Source organism: Chiloscyllium punctatum, chromosome 1 (genome assembly GCF_047496795.1).
Source record: "Chiloscyllium punctatum isolate Juve2018m chromosome 1, sChiPun1.3, whole genome shotgun sequence".
Lineage (NCBI taxonomy): Eukaryota > Metazoa > Chordata > Chondrichthyes > Orectolobiformes > Hemiscylliidae > Chiloscyllium > Chiloscyllium punctatum.
This window is the reverse complement of record NC_092739.1, coordinates 165,937,538-165,952,270: the sequence shown is the minus strand read 5'-3', so window position 1 is coordinate 165,952,270 and position 14,733 is coordinate 165,937,538. Positions and strand designations below refer to the sequence as shown.

The window sequence follows — 14,733 nt, the reverse complement described above, 5'->3', positions numbered from 1 at the left end:
CTTAGAAACATAGTAACTAGGACCAGGGGTGGGCCATTCGGCCCCTCAAGCGTGTCCTACTGTTCAGTGGGATCATGTCTGAGTATTGAACTCAGTCCCCCTTCCTGTTTTTGCCCCTAGACTCTCCGATCCCTTTTAGCCCTAACATCTAGATCTGATTCCTTCCAGTAAACATTCAATGCTTTGGTCTCAACCACTTCCTGTGTCAGAGAATTCCCCAGGCTCCCTGTTAGAATGTCATCAATTTCTATGATTTTCCACCCTCATTCTTGTAAACTCCAGTGAATAGAGTCCTAACCAATCCAGTCTTTCTTCAGACGCCGGTTCCCCCCAACCCAGGAATTGGTCTGGTAACACACTGTCCATCGCCAGAACATCCTGCCTCAGGTAAGCAGACCAAACCACCCACAGCACACATGACAACTGCTCCAGAGCTGGAGAAGCTCGCAACCATCCCCCCCCCCCCACCTTGGGAGCTCCGTGTATTTATTCCAAGCAGTTGAGTCTGTTTGTGGAGCAGGTGCGAGGGGCTGAATGGCCTCTTGCCCTTCCTGATTCCGAGAGTTGGGTGAGGGAGGGGTGTGGTGATGTGGGAAGACAGCGATTGGATGGCATGCAGGCTCAGAATGGGAGAGATCGCCTCATTGGCTAAGCAGCTGCTGAATTGGTGAGCTCCATTATCAGAGGTCGTGCTTCTTGGTGAGTTATCTCACTGGAAGAGGAAGACAATAGTTGCCTAGAAGCCATCTCCCTCAGTTTCCACGGAGATCACTCCCACTCCCGTGCTGAGGGAGCCGTGATGCCCTGTCGGAATTTGGTTAGAATGGGAGCAAGGTTCCAGGTGTTGCTCCCAGTTCACCATCTGGGCTGGTCTGGTCTGGCTGGTCCTCACTTGCATCACATCTATCCCCCCGATCACCAGCTGCTCCCTAACCTTCCTCCCTTCTCTCGAGGATCCTCATTCGTCGAAGATTTTCTTCATCCTGCGAATGAACTGAGAGCAGTCCAGCACAGGAACAGGCCCTTCGGCCCACCAAGCCTGTGCCAACACGTGCTGTGTTTTCCAAACTGGAAACCTTTTACAATCCATATCCCTCTATTACTGATGAAGGGCTTTTGCTCGAAATGTTGACTCTCCTGCTCCTCAGATGCTGCCTGACCTGCTGTGCTTTTCCAGCACCACTCTAATCTTGTCCCTCTATTCCCTACCTATTCATGTATCTCTTAGAATGCCTCTTAAATGAAATTGTATCTGCCCCCAACCCCTTTCCCTGGCAGCACTTACCACCCTCTGTGTGAAAGACCTGCCTCTCACATCTCCTTCAAATATTCCCCCTTTCACCTTTTACCTCTGCCCCGTCGTAACTGTCATTTCTACCCTGGGAGAAAGTGAGGACTGCAGATGTTGGTGGTCAGAGTCAAGTGTGTGGAGCTGTTGTGCTTTTCCAGCACGACTCCTCAATATTTACCCTGGGGAAAGACTCTGACCATAATATTATAACCTTCTATCAGCTCGACCCTCAGCCTCCAAAGTCCAAGTGAAAACAAACCAAAATGTTTGTCCAAATTCTCCTCATAGCTAATACCCTCCAAACCAGGCAACATCCTGGTGAACGTTTTCTGTACCCTCTCCAAAAGCATCCAAGGGGAGCTGATATCCTGGTGGTATTATCAGGGGACTGTTAATCTGGGAATGTTCTGAGGATGGTGGAGCTTGAATTTGATACAAATCAAAATCTGGAAATAAGCATTTAATGGTGACCATGAATCAATAGTTGGGAAAATCCCATCTGGCTCACTAATGTCCTTTAGGGAAGGAATCTGCCATCCTTACCTGGTCTGGCCTACATGTGACTCCAGACCCACAGCAAGATGGTTGACTCTTAACTGCCCTCAGGGCAATTAGGAATGGGCAATAAATACTGGTCTAGCCAGTGATGCCCTCATCCCATGATGAATTTAAAAAATACATCCTTCTGGTGACCAGAACAGTATACAACAGCTGCAACGTGACTCAGTGCCCTGACCAATGAAGGCAAACCTGCCCCATGCCTTCTTGACCAGCTTAGTCACTTGTGTTGTCACTTTCAGGGACCTGTGAACCTACACACCTACATCTCTCTGTTTGTTGATGTTTCTAAGGATTACGAAAAAAAATCCTCATAGCTCTAGGATGTTCCTCACTGCTCCCAAAATTATTCCTCACTGTTCCAAATATTCCTCACTGTTCCAAATATTCCTCACTGTTCCAAAACTACTCCTCACTGCTCCAAGTGTTCCTCACTGTTCCAAGTGTTCCTCACTGCTCCAAGATCTTCCTCACTGCTCTGTGATATTTTGGCTGTTGTCTTCCTGGCCCTGGATTTCCACACAGTTCCAGATGTTCCTCGCCATTCCCAGAGAGTGTGTGAGGCCTGGAATCCCTCAGATTAACAGAGAGGCTGCATTGACAGTTCCCCCAAGGGCTGAGGTTCAGACTGGTGCTGGTCTGACCTGGGAACAGAGCTTCCTGGGCTGTGACCATCCCTCTGCCTTGTTTTCCAGGCACTGCTAATGACATCAGCACTGAGCAATGCCAGGAAAGCAGCACTGCAGAATGAAATGGGATAGAGGGAGGCCATTTGTCCCATTGCACTGTGCTGGCTCTCTGATAAGCACTTACCCACAATCCTCTAGTGGCCAAGAACCCTGTACAATCTCCATGGAAACCTGAGTCAGCACTCATCACCAATTCCAGCAGCCATGTGACTCGAAGAGAAACATCAGGGCCTGCATTTTTCACTATCACATGAAAGAAATCGCTCAGAGAAGTTGTCATTGTTTGGAATGGGGTAAGCAAGCTCCCGATAAAAACGACAAGATAATCGGGGGGTGTGGTCTAAAAATCAGGGACAGACTGTTCAGGAGTGACGTTAGGATGTGGCTCAGTGGTTAGCACTACTGCCTCTCAGCGCCAGGGACCCAGGTTCGACTCCAGCCTCAGGTGACTGTCTGTGTGGAGTTTGCACATTCTCCCCGTGTCTGCGTGGGTTTCCTCTGGGTGCTCTGGTTACCTCCCACAGTCCAAAGATGTGCAGGTCAGGTCAATTGGCCATGCTAAATTGCCTGTAGTGTTAGGTGCATTAGTCAGAGGGAAATGGGTCTGGGTGGGTCACTCTTCGAAGAGTCAGTGTGGACTTGTTGGGCCAAAGGGCCTGTTTCCATACTGTAGGGAATCTAATCTAATCTCACTTTGACACTCAAAGGGTAGTATAGGAAGTTCAGCCACAGATGAGCCAGGATCTCATTGAGTGGTGGAACAGGCTCAAGGGACTGAATGGCCTACCCCCGTTCCAAGTTTCTCTGTGACATTGGCTGGGAGATAATTATTGGGCTGACCATTGGAGTAACTCAAGGCAGTGCCATGGGATCTTTGACATTCCCCTGAAGAGGGGTCTGTGGACCTGGTGGAGCTCTGTGCCTGAGCAATGGCACCAGCAACAGTGCTGCCCCCTCTCTGTACTGCCCGGCAGTGTCAGCCTCATGTGGTAGTCCTCCATGTTATTGTCTGTTATTTTCTTCATGACTTTGAGCCCCTCGATGGCATCTCCTGTGAACCACCTGCACTCTCAGGGAAGGGCCTATGACCCTCCTGCTCCTCAGATGCTGCCTGACCTACTGTGCTTTTCCAGTGCCACACGTTTCGACTCTGATCTGCAGTCCTCACTTCCTCCTGAACATGCCCAGCTGTCCAGTCCTCCCTCCAGCTTCCTCTCGAATCCCTGGGGCCTGGAATCGTTCTGATAAACCCCCTCTCTGTGACATTGACCATGGTCACTGTCTCTCTACACAAGGATGGACTCACCTCAGGGCTGGAACTATCTGTGCTGAGCTCTCCCTGTGACTGCTCAGACCCATTCTTGGCCTGTGGGTACATTGGGTAGCATGTCCTCCAAGGTAAGAGAGTCAGACAGCAGGCGCTGTTTCCTTTTCCTACCCTCCCTCCCTCTGGCACATTGGGAAGCTGTTGTGACTCAAAGAGAGGCCCAGCTCAGTGGCCAATCGGTAGCTATTTTGAATGATTGGTAGCCAGCTCCTTAGAGTCATAGAGATGTACAGCATGGAAACAGACCCTTCAGCCCAACCTGTCCATGCCGACTAGATATCCCAACCTAATCTAGACCCACCTGCCAGTACCCGGCCCATATCCCTCCAAACCCTTCCTATTCATATACCCATCCAGATGCCTTTTAAATGTTGTAATTGTACCAGCCTCCACCACATCCTCTGGCAGCTCATTCCATACACGTACCACCCTCTGTGCGAAAACGTTGCCCCTTGGGTCCCTTTTAAATTTTTCCCCTCTCACCCTAAACCTATGCCCTCTAGTTCTGGACTCCCCCACCCCAGGGAAAAGATCTTGTCTATTTATCCTATCCATGCCCCTCATAATTTTATAAACCTCTATAATGCAGGGTTACAGGGATAGCAGGGATGGGTCTGGGTAGGATACTGTTCGGAGGGTCAGTATGTACCCAATGGGCCGAATGGCCTGCTTCCACCCTCAGACCCATTCCTATCCCAAACCACTCCGAGATGTCTTCCTACATTTCTCCACAGCAGCTTCCAATTCTGGATTCTTACTGGCCCACTCCCCACCCCACCCCGCCACCACCAACTACCCTGGAGACGACAGGAGATCGCAAATTTGACACCATCCAGGAAAAAACACTCCTTTTTTCTTATTCATTCACAGGATGTGGGCATCTCTGGCTAGGCCTAGCATTTATTGCCCATCCCTAATTGCCCAGAGGGTAGTTAAGAGTCAACCACGTTGCTGTGGGTCTGGAGTCACGTGTAGGCCAGACCAGGTAAGGAGGGCAGATTCCTTTCCTGAAGGACATTAGTGACACAAATGGGCTCTTCCTGACAATTTCATGGAACACTAGACCCTTAAATCCAGACTTTTACTGAGATTAAATTCCACCATCTGACATGGGGAGATTTGAACTTAGGTCCCAGAACATTACCTGGCTCAGTGGATTAACAGTCAAGCCCCCACTTAATTGGCATCACATCCACAAACATCCCCTCCCACCACTACCAACGCTCAGTAACAGCAGTGTGTACCGTCTACAAGATGCACTGCAGTAATTCACCAAATATCCTCAGACAGTACCTTCCAAACCCACGACCACTTCCATCCAGAAGGACAAGGGGAGCAGGTACATGGGAACACCACCCCCTGCACGTTCCCCACCAAGCCACTCACCATCCTGACTTGGAAATATATCGCCATTCCTTCCCTGTCACTGGGTCAAAATCCTGGAATTCCCTCCTTCAGGGCATTGCGGGTCAACCCACAGCACATGGACTGCAGCGGTTCAAGAAGGCAGCTCACCCCCACCTTCTCAAGGGGCAACTAGGGACGGGCAATAAATGCCAGTGACACACATCCCAGGAGTGAGTAAGTAACCCCTGGGTGGGAGTTAGCTGAGCTGGTGTGGTCCGGACCCAGTTGGCAGAATTGAAGGAGCTGGAAATAGGGTGGGATTTTGGGTCCTGTCACCCTGTTGCCATGGCGAGGCAGAGGAAAGGGTTAACCCTGTCCCTCGGAAAGGGCAGGCCGTAATTGTGTTCTCTCTTTTCCTCCTTGGACTGGTGCCAGGCGACAGTGGGAGAAACTAAATCGCCACAATCTGGAAAACATTAAACCCCTCAGTACAACTCTAACAGCTACAGGCTCCCTACAGTCAGGCCAGAGGCTGGGATCGGGGGAAGGAGAATTAGGAGGGGAGGGGGGCGGTGGGAATGGGGTCGGGCTGGGGAGTTAAAAACTGGAGGGAGAAACGGAGATGGGGGAGAAACAGGGAGGAAACTTGAGGGAGAAATAGGGGTGGGGGGGTCGAGAAACGGGGGAGAAACTGGGAACTGGGGGGGGAGAGAAACTGGGGGGGTGACACACTAGGGGAGAAATGGGGGAGAAATGTGGGAGAAACTGGGGGGGAATGAAAAACTGGGGGGGAGAAACTGGGGGGGGGAGAAATGGGGGGAGAAACTGGGGGGGAGAAATGGGAGGAGAAACTGGGGGGGGAATGAAAAACTGGGGGGGAGAAACTGGGGCAGAAACGGGGTGAAGAAACTGGGGGGAGAAACTGGGGAGGAGAAATGGGGGGAGAAACTGGGGGGGGAGAAATGGGGGGAGAAACTGGGGGGGTGAGACACTAGGGCAGAAACAGGGGGAGAAACGTGGGAGAAACTGGGGGGATGAGAAACTGGGGGGAGAAACGGGGGGGGGTAGAAACTGGGGGGTAGAAACTGGGGGTAGAAACTGGGGGAGACGTGGGAGAAACTGTGGGGGGAGAAACTGAGGAGAGAAACTGGGGGGTAGACACTGGAGGTAGAAACTAGGGGAGAAACTAGGGGAGAAATGGGGGGGAGAAACGAGGGGGATAGAAACTGGGGGTAGAAACTAGGGGAGAAACTGGGGGAGAAATGGGGGGGAGAAACGGGGGGGGAGAAAATGGGGGAGAAACTGGGGGGGTAGAAACTGGGGGAGAAATAGGGGAGCGAACCTGAGGGGGAGAAACTGGGGGGGGGGAGAAACTCACACCTCTCACCCCTCATTCCTCACACTGCACTCCCTCACCCATCACCCTCTCCTTCCCCACTCCCTCACCCATCACCCTCTCCTTCCCCACTCCCTCACCCATCACCCTCTCCTTCCCCACTCCCTCACCCATCACCCTCTCCTTCCCCACTCCCTCACCCATCACCCTCTCCTTCCCCACTCCCTCACCCATCACCCTCTCCTTCCCCACTCCCTCACCCATCACCCTCTCCTTCCCCACTCCCTCACCCATCACCCTCTCCTTCCCCACTCCCTCACCCATCACCCTCTCCTTCCCCACTCCCTCACTCCCAGTCGGCCTGCACTCCTTTCACTGAATTCTCTCCTCTCTATTTCTCTCTTTCTCATTCCTTGTCCTGGTGCTATTTCTCATTCTAATCTCTCTCTCTCTCTCTCTGTCCCTCTATCTTCCAGTGTCCGCTTTCTCTCCATGTGTGTATCACTCTCTCTGTCTGTCTCTCTCTCTCTATCTGCCTCCCTCACTGTCTCTCCCCCTCAATGTTATTCCCAATATTTGTCTATCTTGGTCACTCTCGCTCCCTCTCCCTGTCTCTCAGTCTCTGTCTTTCTCTCTCTCTGTCTCTCTCTCTATCTCTTTCTTTGTCCCTGTCCCTCTCAGCCTCTCTCTGTGTCTCTCAATGTTATTCCCATTATTTCTCTCTTTGTTACTCTCACTCTCGCTCCCTGACACTTGCTGTCTCCCGATCCTCCCTCAGGCCTCTCTCTCTGATCTCGTGCCCCTCCTGGTCATGGCTGTCTCTAACCGCCCCCCCCCCCCCCCCCCCCCCCCAGTCTTGGCCAATCTCTGCCTCCTCAGGGCGGTGTTGGTTTGAGGTTGCGTGCTGAGGAACAATAGCTCCCTGACCTGCCTCCCCGAATACACGGAGACTGCATTTCCGTTCCATATCCGTGCTGAATGCACAGGAGGCTGAGGGTGTTCCCGAGGGACAGTCCGGCATCTCCCTACAGGAATTCACACTCAATCAGGGGCTGCTCCTCCCAACACACACTTCCTGTCAGTCAGAGACAAGAGGCAGCTTATCACCTGTGACAGGGTTAGTACTCAATGTAGGAGCAGCTTTACTCTGTATCTAACCCCGTGCCGTCCCTGCCCTGGGAGTGTTTGATGGGGACAGTGTAGAGGGATCTTTACTCTGTATCTAACCCCGTGCTGTCCCTGTCCTGGGAGTGTTTGATGGGGACAGTGTAGAGAGAGCTTTACCCTGTATCTAACCCCATGCTGTCCCTGTCCTGGGGGTGTTTGATGGGGACAGTGTAGAGGGAGCCTTATTTTATTTTGTTTGACCAAAACATTGTGATCTAAGCTGTTGAGATTTGTCTGAGGAAACACTGGCGGAGTGTTATTGAGGACGTGGTGTGGACTGGGTAAGTTGGAAACTTTCAAGTCGGGCATTGAGCAGAGAACTGGCCTCCCAGGACACAGGGGGTACTCACGGGGTAGGCCTTGATAGTGAGGGAAACACCCAACTGCTCCGATCCCCAGGCCACTCCCCCACCCACAGAGCCTACCACCCCCATGTTGCAGCTGGACAGGACATTGGTCAGGCCACTGTTGGAATATTGTGTGCAATTCTGGTCTCCTTCCTATCGGAAAGATGCTGTGAAACTTGAAAGGGTTCAGAAAAGATTTACAAAGATGTTGCCAGGGTTGGAGGATCTGAGCTAGAGGGAGAGGCTGAACAGGCTGGGGCTGTTTTCCCTGGAGCTTCGGAGACTGAGGGGTGACCTTATAAAATTATGAGGGGCATGGATAGGATAAATCGGCAAAGTCTTTTCCCTGGGGTCGGGGAGTCCAGAACTAGAGGGTATAGGTTTAGGTTGAGAGGGGAAAGATATAAAAGAGACCTAAGGGGCAACTTTTTCACACAGAGGGTGGTACGTGTATGGAATGAGCTGCCAGAGGAAGTGGTGGAGGCTGATACAATTACAACATTTAAAAGGCTTCTGGACAATGAGATGAATAGGAAGAGTTTGGAGGGATATGGGCCAAGTGCTGGCAGGTGGGACTAGATTAATGGTCGGCATCGATGAGTTGGACCGAAGGGTCTGTTTCCGTGCTGTACATCTCTATGACCGTCTGGGACAAAGTACAGTCCTTGAGCAGTGCCCCATCCAGCACGGTCAATATTGGCTCCCTCCACCACCGATGCTCAGAGGATGAAGATGCACCACAGGAATTCCCCAAAGATCCTCAGACAGCATTTTTCAAACCCTCTACCTTCTCAAAGGTCAACAGGTGACTAATTCTGAGCCAGTCAGCAACGCCCACATCTGGTGAATAGATTTTAAAAATAATCTCAGAACTTCAGGGCATAAGGGCAGCTAAAAAAACCATGGAAGTTATTTTTAACTGTCAGTGGGATGCTCAGCCCAGGCTGTCCTTCCTGTTGAAGTCACCAGACCTTCAGATCTCACCAACAATAGCTTGTTATACATAGCAGCTTTAATGGAGTGAAATATCCCAGATTAACATGAAAGCTAGCAATCTGAATTTCACATGGAGCCATTTATGGCAGCAGTCACTCTGATCAACAAACACTGGGGCAAAGAGGAACAACTTAAAGAGGGGGCACAGAGAGAGAGTGGGAAAGAGAGAGTGTGCGGGAGAGAGAGAGAGAGAGAGACAGTGAGTGAGAGAGAGAGAGAGACAGCGATTGTGTGAGAAAGAGAGAGAGATAGTGAGAGTGTGAGAAATAGAGAGACAGTGAGAGAGGGAGACAGACACAGTGATTGTGTATGAGAGAGAGAGAGAGACAGTGAGAGAAGAACAGTGAGAGAGAGAGAAACTCAGAGAGAGAGAGTGACACAGACACACGCGCGCGCACACACACACACACACACACACACACACACACAAACACAGAGAAACAGAGAGACAGTGAGGGAGAGAGGCAATGTGAGAGACAGTGAAAGAGAGTGATTGTGTGTGTGTGAGAGAGAAAAACACAATGAGAGTGTGTGTGTGAGAGTGAGAGAGGGAGAGAAAAACAGTGAGAGAGAGAGAGAGGCAGTCTGACAGTGAGAGTGAGAGAGACAGTGAGAGAGATGGAGAGACAGTAATTGTGTGAGAGAGAGAGACAGAGAGAGAAAGAAAGAGACAGTGAGAAAGAGGTAGAGAGGGTGAGAAAGAAAGAGAGAGAGAGAGAGACTGAGTGAGAGAGAGAAAGAGACAGTAAAAGAGAAAGTGGAAAAGAGAGAGAGAGGGAAAAAGCACGAGAGAGAGAGAGACAGTGAAAGAGAGAGAGAAAGACAGTGATTGTGTGTAAGAGAGAGACAGTGAGAGAGAGAAAAACAGTGAGAGAGAGAGAGAGAAAGAAACCCAGAGAGAGAGAGTGACCCAGAGACAGACAGAGAGAGAGAGAGATAGTGATTGTGTGAGAGCAACAGTGAATTAGAGAGAGAGAGTGAGCGAGAGAGAGAGAGTGAGAGAGAGAGAGAGAGTGAGAGAAAGAGAGAGAGAGTGAGAGAGAGAGAGGGAGACAGTGAGCGAGAGAGAGGCAGTGTGAGTGAGAGAGAGAGAGGCAGTGAGAGAGAGATAGAGACAGTGAGCGAGACAATGAGAGAGAGAGAGAGACAGTGAGCGAGAGAGATACTGTGAGAGAGAGAGAGGTGGAGAGGATTGGAGTGAGAATTTGAGGCTGAGACTACTTGCAGGCACAATTATCAATTCTGGGCAAACCCCGTGTGCAGAATTGGAGGAGGGCAGGGGTCTTGAAGGGAGCAAGGCTTTAGGGGATTGTTGATGTGGGATTTGAAAGGGAGGATGGGAATTCTAAAGGAACAAAATAATGGGAGACCACTTGGCCTATTGAGTGTCTTTGAGAATGCTATTCAATTGGTCCCACGCCCTGTGAGGAAATTTCCTTTAACCTGTCTGTTGTGAGCAAAGCTTTTGACTCTCTGGGATTGTTGTGGATGATCACATCAATATCATGGTCTTGGGAGATCTCAGTGAGGTGGCCAATGACATCTCTCCTCCCATTCTGGCTCTACCTTCAACCATCGCCCCAACCCCTACAACCGGTCTTACCCCCATTATTGAAGCCACCTCATTCCGAACTGTGCATCTCGACTATCCATTGCATCTTGGTACTAACACTGTGTTAGCGCTAGGGCCCTGGGTAGTGCTATAGAACAGAGAGACCTAGGGGTGCAGGTACATGGTTCTTTGAAGTTTGTGTCACAGGTAGACTGGGTGGTTCAGAAGGCATTCAGCACTTAACTTGACTTTATTGCTCAACCCTTAGAGTACAGGGGTTGGGATGTCCCGTTGAGATTGTACAGGACATTGGTGAGGCCTGTTCTGGAATACTGTGACCAGTTCTGGTCGCCCTGTTACAGAAAGGATATTATTAAACTGAGGAGATTTCAGAAATTTTTTAACAGGATGTGTCCGAGAATGGAGGGTTTGAGAGAGGCTGGATAGAGTCATAGAGTCATAGAGATGTACAGCATGGAAACAGATCCTTCGGTCCAACCTGTCCATGCCGACCAGATATCCCAACTCAATCTAGTCCCACCTGCCAGCACCCGGCCCATATCCCTCCAAACCCTTCCTATTCATATACCCATCCAAATGCCTTTTAAATGTTGCAATTGTACCAGCCTCCACCATATCCTCTAGCAGCTCATTCCATACACGTACCACTCTCTTTGTGAAAAGGTTACCCCTTAGGTCTCTTTTATATCTTTCCTCTCTCACCCTAAACCTATGCCCTCTAGTTTTGGACTCCCTGATCCCAGGGAAAAGACTTTGTTTATTTATCCTATCCATGCCCCTCATAATTTTGTAAACCTCTATAAAGTCACCCCTCAGCCTCCGACGCTCCAGGGAAAACAGCCCCAGCCTGTTCAGCCCTCTCCCTGTAGCTCAGATCTTCCAACGCTGGCAACATCCTTGTAAATCTTTTCTGAATCCTTTCAAGTTTCACAACATCTTTCCGATAGGAAGGAGACCAGAATTGCACACAATATTCCAACAGTGGCCTGACCAATGTCCTGTACAGCCGCAACATGACCTCCCAACTCCTGTACTCAATACTCTGACCAATAAAGGAAAGCATACCAACGCCTTCTTCACTATCCTATCTACCTGCAACTCCACTTTCAAGGAGATATGAACCTACACCTCAAGGTCTCTTTGTTCAGCAACACTCTCTAGGACCTTACCATTAAGTGTACAAGTCCTGCTAAGATTTGCTTTCCCAAAATGCAGCACCTCGCATTTATCTGAATTAAACTCCATCTGCCTCTTCTCAGCCCATTGGCCCATCTGGACCAGATCCTGTTGTAGTCTGAGGTAACCCTCTTCGCTGTCCACTACACCTCCAATTTTGGTGTAATATGCAAACTTACTAACTACCTCTTATGCTCACATCCAAATCATTTATGTAATTGACAAAAAGTAGAGGACCCAGCCCCGATCCTTGTGGCACTCCACTGGTCACAGGCCTCCAATCTGAAAACCAACCCTCCACCACCACCCTCTGTCTTCTACCTTTGAGCCAGTTCTGTATCCAAATGGCTAGTTCTCCCTGTATTCCATGAGATCTAACCTTGCTAACCAGTCTCCCATGGGGAGCCTTGGTCGATCGCCTTACTGAGGTCCATATCGATCACATCTACTGCTCTGTACTCATCAATCCTCTTTGTTACTTCTTCAAAAAACTTAATCAAGTTTGTGAGACATGATTTCCCACACACAAAGCCATGTTGACTATCCCGAATCATTCCTTGCCTTTCCAAATACATGTACATCCTGTCCCTCAGGATTCCCTCCAACAACTTGCCCACCACTGAGGTCAGGCTCCCTGGTCTATAGTTCCCTGGCTTGTCTTTACCGCCCTTCTTAAACAGTGGCACATTTGCCAACTCCAGTCTTCCAGCACCTCACCTATGACTATCGATGATACAAATATCTCAGGAGGAGACCCAGCAATCACTTCTCTAGCTTCCCACAGTGTTCTCGGGTACACCTGATCAGGTCCTGGGGATTTATCCACCTTTAACCGTTTCAAGACATCCAGCACTTCCTCCTCTGTAATCTGGACACTTTTGCAAGATGTCACCATCTATTTCCCTACAGTCTATATCTTCCATATCCTTTTCCACAGTAAACACTGATGCAAAATATTCATTTAGTATCTCCCCCGTTTTCTGTGGCTCCACACAAAGGCTGCCTTGCTGATCTTCGAGGGGCCCTATTCTCTCCCTAGTTACCTTTTGTCCTTAATGTATTTGTAAAAACTCTTTGATTTTCCTTAATTCTATTTGCCAAAGCTATCTCATGCCCCCTTTTTGCTCTCCTGATTTCCCTCTTAAGTGTACTCCTACTGCCTTTATACTCTTCTAAGGATTCACTCGATCTATCCTGTCTATACCTTACATATGATTCCTTCTTTTTCTAAACCAAACCCTCAATTTCTTTAGTCATCCAGCCTTCCCTTTAGTCATCCAGCCTTCCCTTTCACCCTGACAGGAATATACTTTCTCTGGACTCTCGTTATCTCATTCCTGAAGGCTTCCCATTTTCCAGCCGTCCCTTTACCTGCGAACATCTGCCTCTAATCAGCTTTCGAAAGTTCCTGCCTAATACCGTCAAAATTGGCCTTTCTCCAATTTAGAACTTCAACTTTTAGATCTGGTCTATCCTTTTCCATCACTATTTTAAAACGAACAGAATTACGGTCGCTGGCCCCAAAGTGCTTCCCCACTGACACCTCAGTCACCTGCCCTGCCTTATTTCCCAAGAGTAGGTCAAGTTTTGCACCTTCTCTAGTCGGTACATCCACATACCGAATCAGAAAATTGTCTTGTACACACTTAAGAAATTCCTCTCCATCTAAACCTTTAACTCTATGGCAGTCCCAGTCGATGTTTGGAAAGTTAAAATCCCCTCCATAACCACTCTATTATTCTTACAGATAGCTGAGATCTCCTTACAAGTTTGTTTCTCAATTTCCCTCTGACTATTGGGGGGGGTCTATAATACAATCCCAATAAGGTGATCAGCCCTTTCTTCTTTCTCAGTTCCACCCAAATAACGTCCCTGGATGCATTCCCAGGAATATCCTCCCCAACACAGCTGTAATGCTATCCCTTATCAAAACCGCCACTCCCCCTCCTCTCTTGCCTCCCTTTCTATCCTTCCTGTAGCATTTGTATCCTGGAACATTCAGCTGCCAGTCCTGTCCATCCCTGAGCCATGTTTCTGTAATTGCTATGATATCCCAGTCTCATGTTCCTAACCATGCCCTGAGTTCATCTGCCTTCCCTGTTAGGCCCCTTGCATTGAAATAAATGCAGTTTAATTTATTAGTCCTACCTTGTCCCTGCCTGCCCTGACTGTTTGATTCACTTCTGTTCTCAGCTGTACCCGTCTCAGATCGATCTCTTTCCTCACTATCTCCCTGGGGCCCACTCGCCCCCCCACCTTACTAGTTTAAATCCACCCGAGCAGCTCTAGCAAATTTCCCTGCCAGTATATTAGTCCCCATCCAATTTAGGTGCAATCCGTCCTTCTTGTGAATCCTTCACCCATACACCAGCTCCCCAGCCATACATTCATCTGCTCTATCCTCCTATTCCTGCCCTCACTAGCTCGTAGCACTGGGAGTAATCCAGATATTACTACCCTTGAGGACTTCCTTTTTAAATTCCTGCCTAACTCTCTATAATGTCCCTTCAGAATCTCAACCTTTTCCCTTCCTATACCGTTGGTTCCAATGTGGACAATGACCTCTTGCTGGCCCCTCTCCCCCGTGAGAACATTCTGCACCCTCTCTGAGACATCCTTGATCCTGGCACCAGGGAAACAACACACCATTCTGATTTTTCTCTGCTGGCCACAGAAATATCTGTCTGTACCTCTGACTACAGAATCCCCTAACACAATTGATCTCTTGGAAGCCGACGTACCACTCGTTGCATTACAGCCAGTCTCTTTACCAGAAACTTGGCTGTTAGAACATAGAACATAGAACATAGAAGAATACAGCGCAGTACAGGCCCTTCAGCCCTCGATGTTGCGCCGATCAAAGCCCACCTAACCTACACTAACCCACTATCCTCCATATACCTATCCAATGCCCGCTTAAATACCC

The 14,733-nt window shown here is 49.4% G+C and overlaps 1 protein-coding gene across 6 annotated transcripts in view; it reads right to left on the bottom strand.

Moving 5' to 3' along the window:
* Positions 1 to 14,733, bottom strand: part of LOC140481630 (heat shock 70 kDa protein 12B-like) — a 168,158-nt gene that overhangs the window by 107,107 nt on the left and 46,318 nt on the right. Inside the window, exon 1 of one of the 6 annotated variants that reach the window (XM_072578156.1) lies at positions 7,476 to 7,584. The exons of the other annotated variants lie outside the window; for them this stretch is intronic. Coding sequence (XP_072434257.1) covers positions 7,476 to 7,569 — 94 coding nt within the window. The 5' untranslated portion in view covers positions 7,570 to 7,584. Of the gene's footprint in view, positions 1 to 7,475; positions 7,585 to 14,733 lie in introns of those variants that run through there. 6 annotated transcript variants of the gene reach the window in all.